The 11,488-nt window shown below is 34.8% G+C and overlaps 1 protein-coding gene across 1 annotated transcript in view; it reads right to left on the bottom strand.

Moving 5' to 3' along the window:
* LOC117102060 (immunoglobulin superfamily DCC subclass member 4-like) overlaps nt 1-11,488 on the bottom strand; it is a 55,132-nt gene that overhangs the window by 6,392 nt on the left and 37,252 nt on the right. Inside the window, exons 6-11 of the mRNA XM_033242275.1 lie at nt 9,658-9,933; nt 7,604-7,738; nt 6,305-6,484; nt 4,893-5,204; nt 2,379-2,552; nt 377-469 (exon numbers count right to left, since the gene is read on the bottom strand). Coding sequence (XP_033098166.1) covers nt 377-469; nt 2,379-2,552; nt 4,893-5,204; nt 6,305-6,484; nt 7,604-7,738; nt 9,658-9,933 — 1,170 coding nt within the window. The remainder of the gene's footprint in view (nt 1-376; nt 470-2,378; nt 2,553-4,892; nt 5,205-6,304; nt 6,485-7,603; nt 7,739-9,657; nt 9,934-11,488) is intronic.

Here is an 11,488-nt window from a genome sequence, read left to right as displayed (position 1 = left end):
TAATACATTTTTGCATATGGTCTTTTTCCTTCTTGTTTTTTTTTAACGGGAAATTGCCCAAAACAAGGCTAAGAGCCATTCTAGGTAATGGGCTAGAAATCAAGTGCTCATTAGAGCAAAAGAATAATAATCACATTGCTATATAAATAATAATTATTATGTGCACTATATTGAGTTCTTTTAGGGTAGGATGTAGAGGTAAATAAGTTCCTGCTGGTTTCCAATACTGAAAACTATGAACTATAAAAATTTCTAAAATGATGGAATTGTGAAATTTTAATGTCATAAAAATTAAGGGGTTTTAAGAATATACTTACGATATTTTATCTTAGGTTATTCAACAACTAATGTAAGTAGACAGGTATAATAAACATACCTTTGGACATCAAGTTTGTTTGTTGTTTCATCTCAAGTCCTCTGCCACAGTCATTTTCAGCATACATTGAAACAGTGTACATAACATTCAGGCCTGAAATGCGAATACATTTCAAAAACATTAACATTGTTGTTTAAAGCTGTTGGCTGATCTTTAACGACAGGCCTTACACAGCACATCTCTATTTTGACCTACCAAGGAGGTTATGTATTCATTACGATCTGTCTGTCTGCTAGCAGGATTACGCAAAAACTAAGGGATGAATCATCATAAAATTTATTGAAATGGTACATAATAATCTAACAGATGAATCACTTTGGGATGAAAAGGACATGGTCAAGGTCACAGAAATTCAATTTATTTTTTTCTTCAACATACCCTTGAGCAGAAAAGGAAAATATTGGAATCACCCATACATGGCCTGGCACAGGGTGGAGGTTGGCACTCTATACATAGAGTGACTGCTCTAGTTTATTAATATCATCATCATCATCATCATCATCAATATTCAACATTAATCATCCTGAAATTTTTCTGTACACCCCTAGTTGTATTCCCCATAAATACTGCAATCATATTATCAATATTTATTATGAATGATAATCAATACTGAACGAAAAATTAATATTGATTATGATTGATAATCAATACTGACAATACAATTATATCTGAAAATGACAAATATAGATTATTATTACTCATATTGCTGTTATTATTATTTAAATAAAACATTTTCTTTTTGTTAAACCAATAATAAATTGGCACATGAATGTTATTATTTATTTACTATACATACATAATCTTTGCGAACAATTGTCAGAAAGCGCATAATTCATTAATATCTCAAATGTAATGCCTGAGTGAATGTTGATAGTTGTACTGGCTTTGCTTGTCAACTTGTATATTAGATAGTCCAGGTAGTTTTATTATGCAAATCCATATTAGCTTAGTTTACAGTACAAAGAAAGTAGAAGAGGTTGGTTTGTGATGTAGTGAATTATTTCTTTTGGTTGCATAGCTCTATATTTGGTAAGTAGCTTAATACTTGAAGTTGTAGTAAGCTTTAATATGTTTTAAATTATCTGTACACTTGATTAAATTAGAATATAAAAATTGATAAACAGAACATACAATAGAGTGACATAAATGGATATCCACAAACAGCAAAGCATTTAATTCCACTGGAGTTCAAGTAACATGCAACAAATACTCAACCAAAAGAATCAAAGAGGGGAAAATAAAACTGACTAGCAATGCAAGGCATTGCAAAATACAAAAGTACAAAAAAATGTTGGGAAAAAACCTCATTAAAATGGAGTCGTTGCTCATTACAATTGCAATACAATACTCTAAACACATTAGCAAGCCAACATGAAATATATGGTTATTAAACATGCTCATGGAATATCTAATGTAATTTGTTATGATCAATAACTGATAATCAATATTATTTATTGAATATTATTGATAAATATTATGATTAAGTAATATTGATTCTTGTAATATTATGTTTATTAATCAATTTTCATTATGATTGGTAATCAATATTGATTATGATTATGTCCTCCTCAACCAGATGAGACTTAAAACATTTAGGCATAATAATTTGTTTTATATTGTTACTGCAGCAGTTGTATCCTAATACTGAAGACCACATAATAACAAACAAACATATGGACAGAGGCTACATAATTTGGCTCAAATATGTGTGATCATTGAGCAAAGAGCTGTTTCTAAAATTAACATACAGCAATATGTTTTCTACATTACAGCGCTGAAGAGATTTTTGGCTTAATTTCACCACAAAATCTGGCCAAAGACTGATAATAATTGGGGCTGAAAGCTCGGACATTCAAAATTAAGACACAAGATATAAGAACTTTTATTAGTGATTCTCATATAAAAACATACAAAGACATTTTGGTTGTACAGCTGTTAGAATTAAAAAAAGACATCAACATTTAAAAAAGACAAAATTAAAAGTAAAATAAAAATGTCTTACTGAGGTCTGGCAGGACATACTGTGTGCTACTGGTCTCTAGTTGGATCAACTTCTCAACTTTTCTGTCTTTGGATAACGAAAGGTACCCTTGGATACCAGTTCTGATAGGATCAGCCCAGCTGACCTTTAAACTGTTACTGATGACATCTATGTGGAAGAGCATCAACCGAGGGACTGTGGATACAAATGATGAAATATTACTGTATGTAATGCAATCTGTCAAATATTATTCTATTTTTGGAATATCAATTAAGGCTGACACTGAATCACTCATTTTTATTTTGTGGTTATTATAGGAGTGCAGTTGAATAGCTCAGTGGTTAAGGTGCTTGCCTCTGATCCCAATGTCCTGGGTTCAATTCCTTCTCACGACAAAAAAAACTCCGAAAGGTCCACTGATTAATCTCAGATAAGAAAGTATAATACATACTCCCAAGTATTGAAATACACGCCATCGTGTTGGGATTCAATATTTCGACATTAATTATGTTTCCTGATGATGACATAATTAATGTCGAAATATTGAATCCCAACACGATGGCGTGTATTTCAATACTTGGAGTATGTATTATACTTTCTTAAAAACAACTCCACTCCCTAAGCCTCATAAAGAGACTTGGCTGATAAAAGCATCACATTATTTCATTTATTTAAAGAGGGCCCCTGAATATCAGCCGACCTTGTTGTATACGCTGGAAGGGTCACCCTCTATAAATATGGTTTAAAAAAAAAAAAATTAAAAAATGAATAAATAAATAAAAATATACTACCAGCAAACAGCACAGCTTGCCCTTACACATGAATACATTATATTCTCCATATATTTATATTATGAGGTTTGCCATCACAAAACCAGGATACTGTCATTAAACTAAGCAATAGCATACGAATGTTGCATTATTGTATATTTTAGTACAGAGAAGCCGTAATACTTTTACTCATAACTTTTCATAACTTTGGCAATAATAAATCGATTCCAGTAAATGACCTATCATTTCAAAGTTTATACTCTAATGTGGAAAATATCAATATATTAAAATGTCTATTTTCTTGTTTTGATCCCTGACAATGGTTTTCGCATGGTAAGTCCCATATTAACAAGGAATATTGTACAGAGTTGGTTTTAAAAAATACAATAATCAATAACAAAGAACTGCAATATTATACGATAGATACTGTAGTATAACAGCTTTTCTTTATATTTATGATTACATCATATATTATTTTAGCAGGCCTCACCAAAACATAATATCTATGCTAAATTGAATTCATATTGTGTCAAAATAATGATTTCCTGATAATATATGGCATTCAAATAACTGGTCATTAATGTTATCAGATACACTCAATATGTGCCAATGTTTCAGTTTAATAGATTTAACCTTTAGACATGTAAATCACTGTTGATAAATGGCTTGGCTTATAAAACAAATGTTAAAGTGATTTGTAAGAGCAGTAGAATGTAGTTAAACAAATATGTATCAGAAATGTGAACCTGTTGATTTGAATTCAAGAGCATTCACATTGTGCCATATTCATTCATGTAAAATGTGGTTTGATGCTTGTGTTTTAGGTTGGAAAAAATTTAATACTGTATATTATTGTAAATACTGTCACCAACATCACCACATATTATCACTTTGCCGTCAATAACCATAAAACACAACACTACGCACCATCACCATTAATCATTACTTTACACAATTACCAACACTGTGAACATTATCATCATTATCCATCCCACCGTCAGCATCCACATCGTCTTGTACCTTCACCGTCACTGTGCACAATTACAACCACCATCAGCAACCACCGTCATCTTGTACCTTCATCATCATCAGCAACCACCATCATCTTGTACCATCATGACCATTCCCATCAGCATCACGGTGCACAGTCACCACCACCACCACCACCACACCATCACCACTTTGTACCTTCACCATCAACACTTCACTATCATTGTGTACAATGTGCAAATGTGCATCATCACCATCAATACCACCACCAACAGTTTCCACTATCATCTTGTACCTTCACCATCACTGTACACCATCACCACCAATCCCATCAGCATTGCTGTACACCATCAGCAACCACCATCCTTTCGTACCTTCACCACCACTGTCCACCATCATCTTGTACCTTCACCATCACTGATAACCATTAGCAGCCACCATCAATTTGTACATTTACCATCACTCTGCACAATCATCATCACTGTCATCACCACCATCAGCATCCACCATCACCTTGATACCTTCACCATCATTATGCACCATCATCACCACCACCATCAGCAACCATCACCTTGTACCTTCACCATCACTGCAAAATCACCATCATCATCATAACAATCATCTTTCTCCTCTGATTATTTTTATTATTGTTACATTTATTGTATGTTGTTCTTGCGATTTAGCAACTGCAATCTGAGGGGATTTGGATTGGGCCCCTGAAAACCTTAAGTTACGTGAAAAAATATACAGAATGAATAAAATATATTCTACCTACCAGAACAGTTCAGTGATGTAGTCGGCACTCTAATGCTAAGTGGTGCTGAAGGCGGTCCTTTGCCAGCACTATTAATCGCATACACTTTGATATCATATTCAATCCCAGGATTCAATCCTCTGATTTGATACTCCCTTTTTTTTGCATCTACATTCTGACAAATTTGTGTGTCTTCTTCAACAGTTTGGTCGTAGCATACCTTGTACTGTTTAACAAGCCCATTTGAAAATGCGTCCGGTATTCTCGTCCATGTTAAATGAATTGAATCAAATTCTTCCATCCACACTGAGAGTAGTGGACCTTTAGATGGTGCTGTGATAAAATTTTGAAAGGTCTATTCCATTGCTATTCTACTTTTCAGCAATAGATTTGATATCAATTTAATATAGTGTACCAGTTAACTTTTGGAAGAGACATTTTAAACCAATTGGTCTTAAATACAACAAGGCATGATAAGCCAGGCACACACTGCAATGGGTGTACTATCGTCAGCCTAAGATTCCATTACCGTTGTCTGTAAGGATTTGCAGATCATCATTAAAAACGATCCGGTGAGCGCGCCTTATAATGCTTTGCTGTTATTAACGGAATCACGTCAGCAGTGTGTGTCCGGCTTTATATAACTTTGCAGACTACATTTATCATGAAAAATAGAGATATATTACACAAATTTGTAGGTGACGTTGGTGGTCTTTGGAAAGTAACTATCGCAATTGATGCTGGACAATTAGCAATGCCATTGGACAATTGCTCTTCTGAAGGTTATTAAAGAACTACAAAAAGTTGGTTTCCAGTAATTTTTTGGGACACAAACTAAGCCAACAGAGGTGTAGCGTAGGGATTGGCAGTGCAGCCAGTGCAAAGCACTGGGGCCCAGGGCTTTCAGGGGCCAATTCATAAATAGGCCTAAAAATAATAATTAAAAATAATTTCAAACTTAAAAATATTTAGCTTTTTAGAGGAGTACTGTAATTATTGATTACCCACTGTGTTCATTTTAATTGTTTAGTTCTACATGCCATCAATTTTCTTGATTAGAGTTCATAGGCACCTCTTGCATTAGTTATGTAAATCCTGATTACCATTAATATAATTTATTACTAGCCTAGGGCATTAGGGGTAGGCGATTCTTATGTGAATCGTCAGTATGAATATAACACAAATTTTCATTCTTTAAATTCAAAATACAGCTCCTGAAAATATAAAACTTTGGAGCCTTCGTGGATTCCCCTTCTTACTGGTGGGAATTGAAGGCTCCTAGCACCCTAACCCCTACTGGAGGCAGTTAATCTTGGGACTGGTGCCCATTCTCACCTAGCTAAGCCGTATATGCCAATGTCTAAGTGTGGCCTTTCTATTTATAGTTTGTGTGAAACAAGATTGCCCAAGTTTTGTAGATAGACTATACATACCAGCTTCACGCGTTTTTGCAGTAATCTCTGGAGTTGGATAGCTTGCTAGTTTGTCAAAAGCAGCCATGACAAATACATAGCAAGTATTAGGAGACAGCGCTGGTACGCAAGTATTATTGATGTTGCTCTCTACTAGAATGTTTTGAACACGCTCGCATGTATGCTGCATCCCATAATTATCTGTAAATCAAAACATAATAAAGATTAGATAGTAAAGTGTAATGTAATGATATGTTGGTATTTATATAGCACTCTATACAAGTACTCTTTGTTATCAGTGGCATACCTAGAAGTCTTGGGGCTGCTGATGGGGGGTGCGAAGGTGAAGTTGGGGGGGGGCTCGATGATCAGTTGAGGGGCGCTAACTCGCAAAATAAGGTGATTTTAGGTGAATTTTAACTACTTGCAAGGGATTTTTGAGAGGGCGACTGTGAGGATGCGCGATTAATTTTTGGAGGGGCATGCACCCCACGCACATCCCCCTAGATACGCCATTGTTTGTTATTACCCCAGTCATGGAATTGTGCATATGCTTAACACATATTCAACTGGTGGAGTATTCCATAATTTTTTCACATGAAATAAATTATGGCTATGGCACTCAAACCTCCTATGCATCACTTCTACCAGGCGGAGAGAGACAATGTGGATTATATGCCTTTTGCCCAAGGACGCCAGTGGCGTATCTAGCGGGTGTGCAGTTCCCCCCAAAACTGTTTGTGTCCCCTCCCACCTGAACCCCCCCCCCCCAAAAATCATGCTCAAGTAGTTCAAAATCACCTCAAATCACCTTATTTTGCAAGTTTGTGCCCCCTCACCTAATCATTGAGCCTCCCCCCTTCACCTTCACACCCTAGCAAGTCCCAAACGATTGTGCCACCACACACAGTTGTAGTTTGGTGGTTACTTGCCTTAAAGTCAGGCTCCGGAGGAAAAAAAAATTTTGATATGTTGTAGAACTGATTTTTCTAAGACTAAGAAATATTCAAAAATCTATATCTCATTCACCGTTCCCCAGTTTTTCGTCAAACAACTTTTTTTTGTCTTAGAAAAATCAGTTCTATAACATATCAAAAATTTTTTTCCTCCGGAGCCTGACTTTAATATAGCCTATTATGGTATAATGAATTAATGCTTAAATGCATTTATACAGCTTCAACAAAATCATGAAATTTAGTTTATGAACTTACCATACATATTCTACATACACAATACAGCAAACAAAATAATGTAATGAATATAAATAAGAAATTCTAAATGAATATACATGAAATACAAATATAAAGAATAAATACTAACCAACACTTGGATAATAAAACAACATATTGACTTGATGTTCAAACTTTGCAGGCAGAGTCCATTCAAGGCACACCTCACTTTGTGTTACAATCGTGCTAGTTAAATTGTGTGGTGGCTCTGGAGGTTGAGTCTTCCCTGAGGAAACAAATCCGGAAGTATTGATGTATTCATATTAATGATATAACAAATCATTGATTCAATAAAGGTTGAGAATCAAGGTCTAAACTATATAACTATGGGGAAAAAGGCTTCTCAGTATAGAGAATAAAGGTGCATTTATTAGTGAATATTATAACAGATTTTACCATTTGTTCTGTTACTGTTATCTAACAATTCAATAATCCTGCACAACTAGGTCACCCCTGTTTTATAAACTGCCAGAGAACTATTAATTTGAACATCCCATTAGAACATCCCACTAGTTTTCTAGAATCATCAGATTGATGAGTTAATATTTTCATAATTCTATTAGGCCACTAGAAATCACTTTATATTTCCAATTATGTTTTTTTTTTTAATGTAAAATCTGCTATACTGATCACAAAGATTACTTTATTCTAATGTTTTGACACAATTTAACAAGGTAATGCTCCATTCAGCAAAAGTCATTTTCATATCCTATTTGGCCAGCTAGGAAGTAATTCATACTTGCAATAATAATGTTATTTTTTATGTTACAGCCGGTATACTAAAAACAAAGATTATTTTATTGCAATGGTTGTGACACCATTTAAAAAGGTAATGCTCCATCCAGCAAAAGTTATCACTTTCATAATCCTATTGGCCACTGGGATCATCACTTGATACTTCCTATAATGATATACAGTATTTTATGTTACAGCTGGTAAACTGATAAAATAGATTATATAATTTCATTTTATTTACCACAATTTTTTAAAAGGTGATGTTGTATCTGGCAAATTTGATTATTAGAACCCTTGAATCCTAGAATCCCCTTTCACTTTAGTGAGCTGGGGAATGGGGTTATTTTTTGGTTGCGAGAGAAAAACTCAAATTTGCAAATTTTGATAGGATAGATCCAGGACTCTGTGATGGAAGAAGGGCACCCTAACTAGCAAACCACAATACATTCCAGGGGAAAATCTAGAGATGCCTGAAAGGGGGCCGAAAGGGGACCTATCAAGAGACAACACTACCCTAGGGGGTCCGGGGGAATTGCCATGTAAAATGTTTGTTTTCTAGATGCCCGAATATAACCCGAGGGATTTTTGGTGATCAATATCTTTTTTCTTTCTTTTTTCTTTACTTTCCAAAAGGGGGTGTCAAGTCCTGCTTGCCCCCTCCCCCAAATCCTCCCCTGTATTCTGTGTGTTTGCTAACGTTCTGTTCGTTTTTTGATACTGATACCTTTCTATCATTATTCATCTGTAGTAGTGCCTATTATAACTGTACTTGAAGGTGCCTGGGAGTGTTCACCAAGCAACAAGGTTACTAGATCTATAAAAGTTCATGATCTGGGTTGGTAATCTGTGTCAGCATAATGTCAGCGTAAATGAACTTTTGGTCTGTTTGCTATTATGTTGAAGTATCATCTATCAGCCATATCCCAAGTGAGAGCAAAATGTTACATTAAATCCATTTATATGATATTTGCCTTTAGGCCTACTGCATATTTCATGTAAATATTATAACCCTTGATGTTTTCCACAGCCCCAATAAAATTGAATTAAATTACATATTGAGCTTATTAGTGGCACACAGTATACATTTGTAGATGATGGACATGTGGAAATGGTATAATGATGACAACCTATGTAATAAGAACCAAACAATTGGTATCATACCCTATCACTCAAAACTAAAATAAAGCAAATAAATAACAACAATAGTACAAATTATCACCTCCCTGGGGAATACGGTTGTTTTTACCAGATCAAATTGACTAGGTACGTGCTTAGTTCTGGCCAAAAAAGTCTAATCTGAATAGGATTTAAGCTTCCATGTTCAATTTACTTGACTTCTAAAATTTGCAGCATGCATTAAATGTAGAATAATTTCAATAGAAAGATTATAGTCTCACTGTGCTCACTTACCTGTCTTAAATGTTAGTAGCGAAGATTGAGATGCTGACCCTACTTCATTTTGGCCAACGCACTGGTAGACGCCGCTATCACCGAGATTAGGCATTTTAATCTGAAGGTGGTCTGAATGCTGGCAGATGCGGTGCGAAGGCAACATTTTCTGACCGTTCTTGTACCATGTGATGGCGGGCATGGGTAGAGCTGCCATTTTGCATGGAATGTTCACATTTGGTTTCAGTGTTGGCTTATTTATAAAATCTTCAGGTTCACCCAAAATAACAGGTTTTTCTACAGTAAAATCAGGTTAAAATTAGATTTTTTAAATATTTTCCAATAGTATTTCTACAAATAAAATCCAAAAACTTCTGTCATCCTATATTTGTAGCTTATTTGTATTGTTTGTTTTTATATGCGCATGTGGAGAAACCATTTTTACATACCATTGTCTTGGCTTTGACAAAACAAAAAATTACTGCTCTTAAAATTACCTATCCAGGCCCGTATCCAGGGGGGAGGGGGGGTTGTGGTTCGGGAGAACCCCCCTTTTCTAGCAAACCCCCCTTTTTTCTGGTTAAACCCCCTCTTTAAATTTCCCAAATAAGTCCTCCAACCCAACTAATGCACTGTAGACCCACCCAGACACAGACATTTTCAAAAATATCTGCTTTTTTAGCATTATTTAGACCCATAAAGCACAAAAATCCTCTTGCTTTGGGGGTTTTGCCGACCCCACCGGGGCTTTGACTGTGGACCTCACGCCCAGAAAAACCCCCCTTGGAAGAACCTGGCTATGGGCCTGCTATTGTTTCTGAATAATCAATTTCCTGTTGATAGTTTATCTCACTGTTAGTTCCACACAAGTTCTTTTCTTTTCCATTGATGCCAAATGCAATGACCTTTAGTTTTCCATTTTTACTTTTACTCCTGCAGTCTGGAATTTGCTTCCAATTGCAATTCAACTTTTGCATACTTTTCTTAGCTTCCTCTGATTAATATGTATAATTAAATTGATAATAATTCATCTATTTAATATTTTTCTATAATTATTATTATTATACTGGTAGTATGCATGTTTTGTATACAGTTGAGCCCCTTGGCTACAAGGACCTGTTTCCCTTTTCATATATACAAAATCAAATGTAGTCTAATCATGTCTAATCGATTTGAGAGAAAGAAAACCCACTCTTCTATGAGGCACGATAATTTACACCACTTTTACCGCTCTCTGATTGTCTGTGCAAGTCCTGGCCTTTGTGGCACCCAGTATTTTAATACTGTTTGATTTTTACTCTTTGTTGTAGGGTCTGCAATTTAGTTTTGTTATTGATTTTTTTTTGTATTTCACAATCTTGATATGATACTACACAATGCATATGTAGTTTCTCTTTGCGGTATATCTAATTATATATGATTGATTGATTGATTGATTGAATTTGTCAATTCAACTTATGATGATGATGATGGGAACAGTAATTATAAATAACTGTTCAAAACACATTCCACTGGTTTGTCCCAACAGGTGTGATATTTTTTTTTTTCAAGAACTGCATAGGAGCATGGAGCTAATTTTATAGCTTCATGATAGGAGCAATGTTCTGGAAAAACTCAATATTATATTACTATACTGAATTTTTCTGATTATATACTTTTATTATATGTTTGTTGATAGCACTTCCCATAGACAAAAACACTTGTAACTTGTTTCATGATTAATGAAAGCTTGTTAAAGTGATACTTTACTTGAACAATTTGAATATTTTGTTTTAAATCTTGTATGACTACAGTCTCTGACTGCTTTTCTTCTAAAGGTGGAGTGTTGCCAAGGTACAGTATATAGATTTTG

Source organism: Anneissia japonica, unplaced genomic scaffold (assembly GCF_011630105.1).
Source record: "Anneissia japonica isolate Jap-2015-1 unplaced genomic scaffold, ASM1163010v1 scaffold997_len2565447_cov190, whole genome shotgun sequence".
NCBI classification, from domain to species: Eukaryota; Metazoa; Echinodermata; class Crinoidea; order Comatulida; family Comatulidae; genus Anneissia; species Anneissia japonica.
The sequence above is the reverse complement of the archived record's forward strand: the minus strand, read 5'-3'. Positions and strand labels throughout refer to the sequence as shown.